Source organism: Mustela lutreola, chromosome 8, assembly GCF_030435805.1.
Source record: "Mustela lutreola isolate mMusLut2 chromosome 8, mMusLut2.pri, whole genome shotgun sequence".
Classification (NCBI taxonomy): domain Eukaryota; kingdom Metazoa; phylum Chordata; class Mammalia; order Carnivora; family Mustelidae; genus Mustela; species Mustela lutreola.
Window position 1 is genome coordinate 20,810,060 of NC_081297.1, and position 15,122 is coordinate 20,825,181.

The window sequence follows — 15,122 nt, forward strand, 5'->3', positions numbered from 1 at the left end:
TTGGAATCTGTATTAAGGAATTTGTATTATTAAATAGAAACACTGGTCTGCCACATACTAATAAAAACATACCAATAGAAACCAGGTCTGCCACATACTAGTCAGATAACCTAACCTTTCTGTCCCTTCATTTCCTCAGCTATAAAATGAGAATAATAGCAGGACCAACTCACAGGGGTGATGCCTGGATTAAATGACCTAACTACACATGACAGCATTTAGAAAGGTCCCAGGAACATAGTAAACACTCAGCACAGATATTTTTTCTTCTTTTTCTTTTTCTCCTTTACATCTTTCTCCTTTACATCTTCCTCCAACTATTCAGAGATAGTTGTACAGATGGACATAAAACTCTACCTTTATATTGGCTCTTCTGAGTTTTGTATTCCACCATTCACCATTAATCAACACTATACATCACTGAAGGGGTCTGTACCCAGTAGATATCATTCTCTTTGTTTATATTTTTTCACATTCTTATCTCCAAATTGCTCTTAGAATTGGTCTTAGAATTTCCATTCAACCCTTAAGGTGAATAAAACTTCCCCAACCCAAAAATTATCCTGAAACTTCCAGAAGTTCTACATAGTCCTACTCTAAAGGTGGCAGGAACCTCAAATCACAATTGAAGATTCATCAAGAGTGATTTAGCAGACTGTAACTCAGTTTGGGTCCTGTGAAGGAGAAGCCCTGTTGTGTGCCTTTGGTGTCCAGCTGCTCAGAAGTATTTTCTACTTTCATATCAAAGATGAAGGAAAACGTCCTGGAAAGTAATGTATAATCACGCCAGCTGTAGATTCCACTAGAAATCAACTCTTTTAACACAAAGCAATGTCCCAGAAAGACTCAGAGGCAAGGTAATCCAATATCTAAAGGCAGCATCATTAGTTTCTAGCTACATATTGACTATTTTGAAAAAATGTCACCTTCTTTTTCAGGAATGTAGAGGCCTCTAAATTAAAATGCTTTTAGAAGCAGCCAATTAAATGAAATTAAGTAAAGAAATAGAATATGCTAAATTTCTTTGCAACAATACATAGCAATTTAGAAAAATTTATTAGTTTGCTTTTAAAAAATTCTCAATAAATGTGAGAAAATGTTTACATTAGGCAACCTTTTTCATTATTAGCTCCATCTTGCAAAAATCTTTACCTGGGATGGGAAAGGGGAGAATAGTTCTGAATTTTGTTTTCAACATGTTTAATCAACTAATCAAGTTAGATTTAAATTGGCAATCTCTCCTCCATCTTCAAATTCCATGAGATAAAAAACAATGAAAGAATGATATCTTAATGAAGATGTTATAAAAAATAATGTGTAATTTCCCTTAAGTACTGTTTTGAAGGAATATTTATCTTAATACTGGTCAGTTTGGTCTGCTCTAACTGTACTTTTAGAAAAAGTGCTTTAGGGGCGCCTGGGTGGTTCAGTGGGTTAAAGCCTCTGCCTTCGGCTCAGGTCATGATCCCAGAGTCCTGGGATCGAGCCCTGCATCGGGCTCTCTGCTCAGCAGGGAGCCTGCTTCCCTCCCACCCCCCACCTGCCTTTCTGCCTATTTGTGATCTCTGATAAATAAATAAAATCTTAAAAAAAGAAAAAAAGAAAAAGTGCTTAATAAACAACCTCAGGCATGAAAAGAGTTCCTGTATATAGACACAGTTAAAGTGTGATATTTTGGAATTCTGGGGGATACATGCTGCACATTAACCATCATCTGAAAATCCAACAGTCAACTTTTCTAGTATAACAAAAAAGAAAAAAAACGTCTTCCATTTGCATCAGGAATTTACTTCACTTGATTTCTCAACTTCATAAGGCAGTTTTATGCACTGCATTAAGAAAATCTTCAATGTTTTCAGATTCCTTGCTGCACTAAACAAAACTAAGGATTTTCCTTGGGATAACTGGTAATATTCTGGGGTGCTATTTCCCAAAGTACATTTCACAAAACATTCAGTTCATGAGATGCAACTTACAGAAAAGTTTTATGACCAAATCGTGGAGAAATGCCCAACACTAATTCTTTATTTCCAACTTGAAATTTCTTTAGAATAAGTGAAAAAAAATCAATCAGGAAAAGACAATTATTATATGATCTCTCTAATATGAGGAACTTGAGAGGCAAGGCCGGGAGTTGTAGCGGGTAGGGAGGGAAAAAAATGAAACAAGATGGGACCAGGGAGGGAGATAAACCATAAGGACTCAATCTCAGGAAGCAAACTGAGGGTTCCTGAGGGATTGAGGGGGAGGGATAGAGATAGAGTGGCTGGGTTATGGACATTGGGGAGGGTATGTACTATGGTGAGTGCTGTAAATTGTGTAAGCCTGATGATCCACAGATCTGTACCCCTGAAGCAAATAATACATTGCATATTAATTAAAATAAAAAAAAAGAATACATGCTTCTCGAAAGCAGAGAATTTGGCAACATCTTGTTCACTTATCATGGCCCCAAGCCTGTAACAGTGCCCTGCACTTAGGCATTCAGCAGGAATTAATGAATAAGCAAATGAATATAAAAGCTTTGAACAGCTCTCTAGCAAAGAAACCTCTTTTAATTTTCTTTCATCCAGAGTATCTCATACCTATTTAATCACAGTAATCTTTTTTTTTTTTCTGTTAGCATTATGGAATATTTATTCTAAATGTTTAGAATATTAAAAAAAGAGAGAGAGAGAAAAGAAAGCATAGAAACGAAACCACTACCCATATTAAGAATTAAGTACAACAAATACAACAGAAGCCTCTTGGGGAGCAGTCCTCCGTTTCATAAGGTAACACCAACTTTAAGACTTATGTTCACATGAAGCTAAGTAGCATCCTGCTCTGAGAAGTTCTGAACTGGGGAATTGTTATTACCCCCTCCAGTGCTAAGATTTTAACCTATTTCTAGCTTGTATATATGTTGCAAATGGTCATCTGTAAAGCTATCTGCTCACACTATTAATATATTAATAAGAAAAGAATGAATGAAATAAAACACTATGATACAGACCAAAGACAATGGATAATTGATGTTAATAATGATTACATGAACAGGCTAATAAGCAGCTTATCTTTCAAATTGATTGATATGAAATTTAACGATGCTACAATATATACCTTACCATAGAGTCAACCTAAGAAAACATCAAAGTACTTGTTACTTAATGTCCACTGAGTAATTTAGAAACTATTCCCTACAGTTGCTAAAAGAAAAAAAGAAACCCTAACAAGGTACACATTGGAATTTGACTTCCACAATCAGCTGGGGCTGCAAAAGTAAAGATCCAAGTCACAGGGTGGCCCCATTTACGTAAGAGAAGCTCCTAAGAGAAACACCTCCCCATCTTGAGCTGAATAAACAGTTACTGAAAAAAAAAATCTCTTTTATCAAAAGCCAGGAAACTGATAGAGAAGCACATAGGAGCCAACACAGTTTAATAAAAAAACAACTATTTTTTAAAATGTAGGCAATATCTTTCACAGTCTTAATTTCGGTAAAATTTTCTTCCAAATTTTCAAGGGCCATTACAGATATTGCTAAATTTTCTTAGGAAAATGTGAAGTATGAAACTACCAAGATGTTCTTTTTGCACGTCTAATTTTTGTCCCTAGCTTCACCTAAAACATAAAACGCCTATAAAGTATATTTCTGTATTGGTCTGTTTCTCAATTTTATTTATAGAGAATGTTGAATAGTCAACTTAGAGGGGGAAAAAAACCCATTTGAACCCAATACCTCCACCATGTAGATACTCAATATACAATCAAACCAAAGAATAGCACAAAAAGAAGAAAAAGATCTGTGGATAAATTTTCACTTTATAATTGTTCATTGGTGTCCTGTAGTTTTTTATAGGCAAACATGTGGATTAGAATTTCATTCCACTATTGAAACCGTTTCGATTTTCAAGCCGAACAATAAATTCTTCCCAAGTTAAATACCAACAGAGATTGAAATATAACTTCACTCTATATTAGAAGCCCACAAATCCTTTCTCATATTTAAATGAATGAAATGAATTAGTATCTAAAGGTATTTAAAAAAGAAAAAAATCAATTCCTACCTCCATTATCTTTTAGATGCAGTGCTATCTTGGTATCATCTGGAAGAGAAATTCGAAGTTATTGTAACCAAAAAAATTTTAATGATGCATTAATCTGATGACCAATAGTCTACCAATGCCTTAATTATAACATTAATAGATTTCAAAATCTTAGTGAATTTCTTAGTGCAATGAGAGTGAAGTGCTAGTTTACACAGGTAATACTACAATTTCTTACTAAGATTTTAAGATCAAAACTTCAGTAAAACATAAGATTCTTAAGATCTTGAGAAAATTATAGTTATAATTTTAACTTAAAGTTCACTTATTTTTAATCTTTGAAAATGACTTATTGTAATTAGACTCTATAGTGATGGCCTTCATTATTCATTTAAAAAAAAAAGATCAGGAAATTCTAAAATATTTATGAATTTAACTTCAAAGTTTAGGTGCTTATCCACTGCTAATAAATATGACCAAAATCATAAATGAAAAGATCTTGCCCATAATGAACAAAATAAACAAATAAACATGCCTTTTCTTTCCTCTTGTTTAAGTGGTTATATTTTATTCTAAAGCATAGGATTCAAATTGAAGTAGTATTTTCATGGGGTAGAATTCGAACTATAAAAATATTTTACAGGCTGTATAACAACCCCAAATATGGATTAAAATACAACACTGGCTTTAAAAGCAATAAGATGTATTTAGCAGCTGTCCTCATCTCATTTTATAGCTTTACTCTAGTTATCTTTTTTAAAGGATTTATTTATTTATTTTAGAGCAAGAGAGAGCTTGAGTGAGGGGAGGGGGTAGAGGGACAGGGAGAGAGACTCTCCAGCAGACTTCACACTGAGCACAGAGCCTGACTTGGGGCTTGATCCCACCACTCCGAGATCATGACCTGAGCCAACATCAAGAGTTAGATGCTCAACTGACTGAGCCATCCGGGTGTGCCTCGAGTTAACCTTTACTATCCAATTAAATTTCAATTAAAAGCAAAAGTTTCAAGTTTAATTTATTATTCAAATGAAAGCAAGTTTGATGACTATAAATAAGTAAGATCATTTCCCCCCCCAAAGCTCACTCTTGGCCAATTAGTCTCACATTTCTCCCTAGTGGTACCATTCAGAATATATGATTCTATTTTAGCTGATATACTTTCTTCCCCCAATGAGTTGTGCCCATACATCAATATTTTCTAGTATTTTTGTCTTCTCTGGCAGAAGAAATGTTTTTCAAGACACAGTGCCTCTCTATAGATTATAGACCAACAGATTTTATTGTCTGTATTTAGGTAAATATTAGAACAGCATATAAGTAGAATTATCTATTTTCTCTCTATGCCTTTTGCCTTTCTCTCCTGTGACTGAAATACTGAATTCAGGTACCACAAAATTTAGCAATATAAAAGCAAGTCTGTATTTCCTTTTTAGGGAGCACAGGTAGCCAGGATATTATAAAAAGCTCAATCTTAATAATAGTCACCATATATTAAAAGAATATTAACACATCTTTTTGTTCCATAATAATTTTGTCTTTTCCCCTTTAGAAATCCTTTAGAAGTCCAGTTTGCCAACGGATAGCTTTCCCTCTAGAGAGCTACTCCAGTTCATGTCAACACAGTGACTATCTCTTCCTTAAGAAAAAAGGCAAGGGTCACCTGGGTAGCTCAGTTGGTTAAGCGACTGCCTTCAGCTCAGGTCATGATCCTGGAGTACCAGAATTGAGTCCCGCATTAGGCTCCCTGCTTCTCCTGCTGACATTTCTCCACTCATGCTTGCTTTCTCTCTCTCTCTCAAATAAATAAATAAAATCACTATAAAAAACACACTTCTAAGAAAGAAAGCAGAAATATCGAGAGTACCTTCTGTGGGCAGGCTGGTGGGCAGCTGGGATGTCACTGCTCTTCTGGTGGTCGTTAGGACCCTGAATTTTGTGGTTGTTGCTTGTACGGTTGTGGTGGTTTGAGAAGAACTTTCCATTGGCTCTGTGTTCTCACACATCTTCTCTTTGGACTAACAAGAGAAAAAAATGGGAAAACAATTTAAGAAAGATCGTATATGCATTTTAAAAAATTACAAGAAAGAAGCTGAGCTGTGAAGCACAAATTACTCTCAGATCAAGATGAGGAATCAGTTATTTTTGAATAGGACAATATTTGTAGATTATAGTAATTTACAAAGTATACAAAATAGATGAGAAATAAAATGGGATATTAGTAAAGCGTTTTCACCTTTAGATATTCGGATTTCATTATTTTTGTGGTTAACCTTTCATACTACTTTTTATCTTGCCTTAAATTTTATAGTGATTTATAAAAGACATAATGTCAAAAGGGAGAAGTTCATACAAGAAGAAAAACGTGTGCAAAAAGATAAGATTTAAAACATGGTTAGAGATGTGGAGAAAGAACGCATTTCAAATCGGTAATGCTAAATTCTAAATATTTGGTAAAATGCTCCATATTACTTTATTGTTTCAGAAACAATCTACCACAGGTAGAAAGAATATTTAAAATTTTTGTTTTCTTTTATGAAATATTCAAAATCAGCCGAGCAAAAGATTGAATGACCCTCCTATAATCCCTTAGCCCATTTCTCCTTATCACAACTAGATTTTCAAAGACACCAGGAAAAGATGCATATTTTATTTTTTATTTACAGACCACAAATATAAATCCTCTGACCTTCACCAGCAACAATCTCCAACATCCAAACTTTTATGGTTTAGAAGCTGGTGTTTCTCCCTACCTCTTTGCTCTTCAAAGGACCCCATCCTTCTGGTAGGTTTTAGAAAATAACTAGTATGCACCTGGGAGGTACTCATCTCACTTCTGAAAATTATTATTAAGTAAATTTCTTTCTCCAACTTCTCTTGTCATTAACAAAGTACAATGCACTTATTACTAGTTCAGCAAGAACTCCTGAGATGGCTTCTTTCTCATTAATGGAATATGATACAAGTTTCTTCCCCATTTCAACTCCCAATATCCTATGGGAATAAAGGTAAAGGATCCCACATTTTCTCAGCCCAGTGGTCTAATGATCTTGCTGACTCTATGTCAGGTACCACCCTTCCCCTCCAACCCCCCAGCCTGGACCTCACAGGCAGTTGGAGATGCTTTTGTTCTGAGATCACAGATCCAGTTGTCCTCTTTTCAGTCTTTCCAAGAATCTTTTCACTCAGACTCTGTTTCTCCTTTGATGACACTGAAAGCCCAAGTACAATGATTTTCTCCCTTCAACCCCCTTTCCCCTCATTACTTCAACCTCTCTTTCCAATTCCTTCATCTTGCCCTGTTTTGTTTTTCTGCCTTTTCAGAAAATCCCCAAAACCAAATGGAGTAAAAACAACATCCAAAAAACAAACCAAAAATCCCACCTGCCTTCTCCCTGCCCTATAACAAAGCTAGAAGAAGCTGGAGAACAATCACACAACCCAGGCTTGGAACTCCATAGGGTTACCACCTCTGGGCGGCCTCAGTGGGCCTTCTGAGCTGCTTGGCAACACTGTCCTGTTTCCTGGTCTCCTCTCCCTCTATCCTCCATTATCAACTGCAAACCCTCTCCACTCTACTGAAAACTCTAATCCCATAATGCCTCTCCTAACCTTACCCCATGGGCTCACCTTTTATTTCCTTGATAAGAGTCATCAGCAAGATTTCTCTGCATGTCTTTACCAATCAGGATTCATGCTTGAATCTGTATAGACCTGTCCCTCTTTCTTTCTGTAATCATGGAGGGAGCCCAGTATTTATAGCTACTCTCTCAACCTCTACTTTGGCCCAACTCAGTCCACTTTGTCAGGTTTTTGTGAACTTGCTCATTTAATACCATTCTTTCTCTTCAAAATGTTTTCAATCTCAGGTTTTCCTCTGCTTTGTTCCCATTAGCACTTAAACGCACTCAAGCATGTCCAGTCTTATTTTAAATGTTCAGTCCTCCCTCTTCTCCTCAGTCCTTCTTCTCCTCTTCTGACATTCCCCTACTTTTCCTTCCATTCAGTCATACTTCCAGAGACAGGTCTGCTCTGGTCTTCACAGACTCCCACTTTTCCTACTTAGGAAAATCTCTTTGTTATCCAATACAAGTTAATTGAAATTTCTTATGCTGGTGGTTCTAATACCTCCTTATGCCCAAAATCATCTATATTCTTCACATCTCACAGCATGGGGCCCAGCTAGCTGTGCACTCTCTAGTTTTGGCTTTTATGACACATACTTGCACAAATTTTCTGATAGCTTTTTACAACTCCTTTTTATTTCTCTCTCTGTTATGTGTTGGTAGTTCTTATAGATCTTTTTTGACTACTCTTTTTGTTATATGCATTCTCACCAGCAATTTCCACCATACCCGTGATTTCAATTCACATGTTTATGTCGATTTACATAAATCGATACCAACAATACACATATCTCTCGGATTTCTGACCCAAATATTCATCTATTGACTTAACTTATGCATGTGGGTGTCACAGACATCTCAAACTCAATAAGTCTCCAATGGAACTCATCACAAATTATTTTCCTTCTGTTTTTCTATTGTCAAAGACCAGTATTAGCAAATACCTGATTGTTTAACCTAATATCCTGGACTTGTTAGCTTACAGCAGTAACAGCAGATTAAAGACTCTAAATGGGCCTCCTTCTGCAAAACCAAGTAGCTTCTGGATAAAATTTGAATTTTAAAGTATTACTAGGATTTGCAGGAAGGAAAAAAAATCTCCAAGGGTACCTTTCTATTGTCTCTCCCCCAAAACAAAACAAAGCTAAAGCTGTAGACTATGTAGTAGGAGTCATATGCAGTAAACAAAGGAAAAATGCAGGATTTTCCCAGAGGGCAAGCAATGTTAAAAATCAATATTGCTTCAAGGAATTCAAGCCTGTGCCAGCAGTAGATGGGGGAGATAAATTTATACCTCTCCTCTCCATACTAAATAGGGACATATGGTGTCCCCTAAAATTCTTAGGTGCTCTTCATCAAACATTCTTTGGTGGAAAGTACCATCTATTTAGATCCTTGGGGTTCCCAAGGAATAGGATAAAATAAAAATGCAATTCTAATTAAAGGACACAATATAAAAACACAAAAAGAAAACAAAACACTGACAAAGTCAGCAAAAACAATGAACAACATATTTAAACTCCCAAAATCTTTAGATACTGTGATCATCTAATATAAGATGCACAAAAATTTATATATGAAATATTTAAAGAAATGAAAGGCAAAATATAAAAATGAACTAGTAACGTAGACTACAAAAATGTCTTAGCAGATTTAATAACGTATAAAATTTAAATTTCAGAGGAGGAGTCAAGATGGCGGAGAAGTAGCAGGCTGAGAATACTTCAGCTAGAAGGAGATCAGCTAGATAGCTTATCTAAAGATTGCAAATACCTACAAATACAACAGCGGATTGAAGAGAAGAAGAACAGCAATTCTAGAACAGAAAATAAACCACTTTCTGAAAGGTAGGACTGGCAGAGAAGTGAATCCAAAGCGACGGGAAAATAGACCTCAGGGGGAAGGGCCGGCTCCCGGCAAGCGGCAGAGCAACAGAGCACAAAATCAGAACTTTTAAAAGTCTGTTCTGCTGAGGGACATCGCTCCAGAGGCTAAACCGGGGTGAAGCCCAGGTGGGGTCAGCGTGGCTGCAGGTCCCGCAGGGTCACAGAAGGATCGTGGGTGTCTGAGTGTCACAGAGCTTACAGGTATTAGAACGGGGAAGCCAGCTACAGAGACAGAGCCAACAGTAAGCTCACAGCTCGGGTTACCTTGAACCGGTCGCAGGCTCGGTGAGCTTGGAGCGCGGCCAGAGGCCACGGAAACGGGAGTAATTGGGTGCAGTTCTCTGAGGGCGCACTGAGGAGTGGGGCCCCAGGCTCTCAACTCCTCCGGGCCAGAGACCAGGAGGCCGCCATTTGTATTCCCGTGCTCCGGAACTCTACGGAAAGCGCTCAGGGAACAAAAGCTCCCAAAAGCAAACCCCAGAGGATTACTCAGCCCGGCCCCTGGTAAGGGTGGTGCAATTCCGCCTGGGGCAAAGACACTTGAGAATCACTACACCAGGCCCCTCCACCAGAAGATCAACAAGAAATCCAGCCAGGACCAAGTTCACCTACCAAGGAGTGCAGTTTTAATACCAAGGAGAACAGCAGAATTCCAGAGGAGGAGAAAGCAAAGCACGAAGTCATGGCTTTCTCCCCATGATTCTTTAGTCTTGCAGTTAATTTAATGTTTTTTTCTTTTTCAATTTTTTTCTCTTCTTCTGCTAAATATTTTTAACTTTTACGCTTTTGTTTTTTAATGTTTTTTAACTAGTTTATCTAATATATATATATTTTCTTTTTTATACTTTTTCTTTATTCGTCTTCTTTTTTAATTGTTTCTTTTCTTTGTTTTTTATTTTTCTTTCTTTCTTTCTGAACCTCTTTTTATCCCCTTTCTCCCCCCTCACGATTTCGGATCTCTTCTGATTTGGTTAAAGCAGATTTTCCTGGAGTTGTTGCCACCCTTTGAGTATTTACTTGATCCTTCATATACTCTTATCTGGACAAAATGACAAGGCGGAAAAATTCACCACAAAAAGAAAAAAAAAGAATAAGAGGCAATACCGAAGGCTAGGGACCTAATCAATACAGATATTGATAATATGTCAGATCTAGAGTTCATAATGACATTTCTCAAGATTCTAGCCGGGCTCAAAAAAGGCATGGAAGATATTAGAGAAACCCTCTCGGGAGATATAAAAGCCCTTTCGGGAGAAATAAAAGAACTAAAATCTAACCAAGTTGAAATAAAAAAATCTATTAATGAGGTGCAATCAAAAATGGAGACTCTCACTGCTAGGATAAATGAGGCAGAAGAAAGAATTAGTGACATAGAAGACCAAATGACAGAGAATAAAGAAACTGAGCAAAAGAGGGACAAACAACTACTGGATCACGAGGGGAGAATTCGAGAGATAAGTGACACCATAAGACGAAACAACATTAGAATAATTGGGATTCCAGAAGAAGAAGAAAGAGAGAGGGGAGAAGAAGGTATACTGGAGAGAATTATTGGAGAGAATTTTCCCAATATGGCAAAGGGGACAAGCATCAAAATCCAGGAGGTGCAGAGAACCCCCCTCAAAATCAATAAGAATAGGTCCACACCCCATCACCTAATAGTAAAAGTTAAAAGTCTCAATGACAAAGAGAAAATCCTGAAAGCAGACCGGGAAAAGAAGTCTGTAACATACAATGATAAAAATATTAGATTGGCAGCAGACTTATCCACCGAGACCCGGCAGGCCAGAAAGAGCTGGCATGATATATTCAGAGCACTAAACAAGAAAAACATGCAGCCAAGAATACTATAACCAGCTAGGCTATCATTGAAAATAGAAGGAGAGATTAAAAGCTTCCAAGACAAACAAAAACTGAAAGAATTTGCAAACACCAAACCAACTCTACAGGAAATATTGAAAGGGGTCCTCTAAGGAAAGAGAGAGCCTAAAAGTAGTAGATCAGAAAGGAACAGAGACAATATATAGTAACAGTCACCTTAGAGGCAATACAATGGCACTAAGCTCATATCTCTCAATAGTTACCCTGAATATTAATGGGCTAAATGCCCCAATCAAAAGACACAGGGCATCAGAATGGATAAAAAAACAAAACCTATCTATATGTTGCCTACAGGAAACTCATTTTAAACCTGAAGTCACCTCCAGATTTAAAGTGAGGGGGTGGAAAATAATATACCATGCTAATGGACATCAGAAGAAAGCAGGAGTGGCAATCCTTATATCAGATCAATTAGATTTTAAGCCAAAGACTATAATAAGAGATGAGGAAGGACACTATATCATACTCAAAAGATCTGTCCAACAAGAAGATCTAACAATTTTAAATATCTATGCCCCCAACGTGGTAACAGCCAACTATATAAACCAATTAATAACAAAATCAAAGAAACACATCAACAATAATACAATAATAGTAGGGGAATTTAACACTCCCCTCACTGAAATGGACAGATCATCCAAGCAAAAGATCAACAAGGAAATAAAGGCCTTAAATGACACACGGGACCAGATGGACATCACAGATATATTCAGAACATTTCATCCCAAAGCAACAGAATACACATTCTTCTCTAGTGCACATGGAACATTCTCCAGAATAGATCACATCCTGGGTCCTAAATCAGGTCTCAACAGGTATCAAAAGATTGGGATCATTCCCTGCATATTTTCAGACCACAATGCTCTGAATCTAGAACTCAATCACAAGAGGAAATTTGGAAAGAACCCAAATACATGGAGACTAAAGAGCATCCTTCTAAAGAATGAATGGGTCAACCAGGAAATTAAAGAAAAATTGAAAAAATTCATGGAAACAAATGATAATGAAAACACAATGGTTCAAAATCTGTGGGACACAAAAAAGGCAGTCCTGAGAGGAAAATATATAGCGGTACAAGCCTTTCTCAAGAAACAAGAAAGGTCTCAAGTACACAACCTAACCCTACACTTAAAGGAGCTGGAGAAAGAACAAGAAAGAAACCCTAAGCCCAGCAGGAGAAGAGAAATAAGAAAGATCAGAGCAGAAATCAATGAAATAGAAACCAAAAAAACAATAGAACACATCAACGAAACTAGGAGCTGGTTCTTTGAAAGAATTAATAAAATTGATAAACCACTGGCCAGACTTATCAAAAAGAAAAGATAAAGGACCCAAATAAATAAAATCATGAATGAAAGAGGAGAGATTACAACTAACACCCAAGAAATACAGACCATTATAAGAACATACTATGAGCAACTCTATGCCAACAAATTTGACAATCTGGAAGAAATGGATGCATTCCTAGAGATATACAAACTACCACAACTGAACCAGGAATAAATAGAAAGCCTGAACAGGCCCCTAACCAGTAAGGATATTGAAACAGTCATTAAAAATCTCCAAACAAACAAAAGCCCAGGGCCAGACGGCTTCCCGGGGGAATTCTACCAAATATCTAAAGAAGAACTAATTCCTATTCTCCTGAAACTGTTCCAAAAAATAGAAATGGAAGGAAAACTTCCAAACTCATTTTATGAGGCCAGCATCACCTTGATCCCAAAACCAGACAAGGATCCCAACAAAAAAGAGAACTACAGACCAATATCCTTGATGAACACAGATGCAAAAATTCTCACCAAAATACTAGCCAATAGGATTCAACAGTACATTAAAAGGATTATTCGCCACGACCACGAGGGATTTATTCCAGGGCTGCAAGGTTGGTTCAACATCCGCAAATCAATCAGTGTGATACAACACATCAATAAAAGACAAAGAAGAACCATATGATACTCTCAATAGATGCTGAAAAAGCATTTGACAAAGTACAGCATCCCTTCCTGATCAAAACTCCTTAAAGTGTAGGGATAGAGGGCATTTGGATTTGCATCCATATCGGCAAAGAAGAAGTCAAACTATCACTCTTTGCAGATGATATGAGACTATATGTGGAAAACCCAAAAGACTCCACTCCAAAACTGCTAGAACTTGTACAGGAATTCAGTAAAGTGCCAGGAGATAAAATCAATGCACATAAATCAGTTGCATTTCTCTACACCAACAACAAGACAGAAGAAAGAGAAATTAAGGAGTCCATCCCATTTACAATTGCACCCCAAACCACAAGATACCTAGGAATAAACCTAACCAAAGAGGCAAAGAATTACACTCAGAAAAGTATAAAGTACTCATGAAAGAAATTGAGGAAGACAGAAAGAAATGGAAAAATGTTCCATGCTCCTGGATTGGAAGAATAAACATTGTGAAAATGTCTATGCTATATAAAGCAATCTACACATTTAATGCAATTCCTATCAAAGTACCATCCATCTTTTTCAAAGAAATGGAACAAATAATCCTAAAATTTATATGGAACCAGAAAAGACCTCGAATAGCCAAAGGGATATTGAAAAAGAAAGCCAAAGTTGGTGGCATCACAATTCCGAACTTTAAGCTCTACTACAAAGCTGTCATCATTAAGACAGCATGGTACTGGCACAAAAACAGACACATAGATCAATGGAACAGAAAAGAGAGCCCAGAAATAGACCCTCAACTCTATGGTCAACTAATTTTCGACAAAGCAGGAAAGAATGTCCAATGGAAAAAAGACAGCCTCTTCAATAAATGGTGTTGGGAAAATTGGACAGCCACGTGCAGAAAAATGAAATTGGACCATTTCCTTATACCACACATGAAAATAGACAAAAATGGATGAAGGACCTCAATGTGAGAAAGGAATCCATCAAAATCCTTGAGGAGAACACAGGCAGCAACCTCTTCGACCTCGGCTGCAGCAACATTTTCCTAGGAACATCACCAAAGGCAAGGGAAGCAAGGGCAAAAATGAACTACTGGGATTTTATCAAGATCAAAAGCTTTTGCACAGCAATGGAAACAGTTAACAAAACCAAAAGACAACTGACAGAATGGGAGAAGATATTTGCAAACAACATATCAGATAAAGGGCTAGTGTCCAAAATCTCTAAAGAGCTTAGCAAACTCAACACCAAAAGAACAAATAATCCAATCAAGAAATGGGCAGAGGACATGCACAGACATTTCTGCAAAGACATCCAGATGGCCAACAGAGACATGAAAAAGTGCTTCAAATCACTTGGCATCAGGAAAATACAAATCAAAACCACAATGAGATATTACCTCATACCAGTCAGAATGGCTAAAATTAACAAGTCAGGAAATGACAGATGCTGGAGAGGATGTGGAGAAAGGGGAACCCTCCTACACTGTTGAGGGAATGCAGGCTGGTGCAACCACTCTGGAAAACAGCATGGAGGTTCCTCAAAATGTTGAAAATAAAACTACCCTACGACCCAGGAATTGCACTACTGGGTATTTACCCTAAAGATACAAACATAGTGATCCGAAGGGGCAAGTGCACCTGAATGTTTATAGCAGCAATGTCCACAATAGCCAAACTATGGAAAGAACCTAGATGTCCATCAACAGATGAATGGATCAAGAAGATGTGGTATATATACACAATGGAATACTATGCAGCCATCAAAGGAAATGAA

The 15,122-nt window shown here is 37.1% G+C and overlaps 1 protein-coding gene across 1 annotated transcript in view; it reads right to left on the minus strand.

The window, feature by feature from the left end:
* PLXDC2 (plexin domain containing 2) overlaps positions 1–15,122 on the minus strand; it is a 475,164-nt gene that overhangs the window by 77,811 nt on the left and 382,231 nt on the right. The window contains exons 11-12 of the mRNA XM_059183993.1: positions 5,896–6,046; positions 4,050–4,088 (exon numbers count right to left, since the gene is read on the minus strand). Of these exons, the coding sequence (XP_059039976.1) occupies positions 4,050–4,088; positions 5,896–6,046 (190 nt within the window). The remainder of the gene's footprint in view (positions 1–4,049; positions 4,089–5,895; positions 6,047–15,122) is intronic.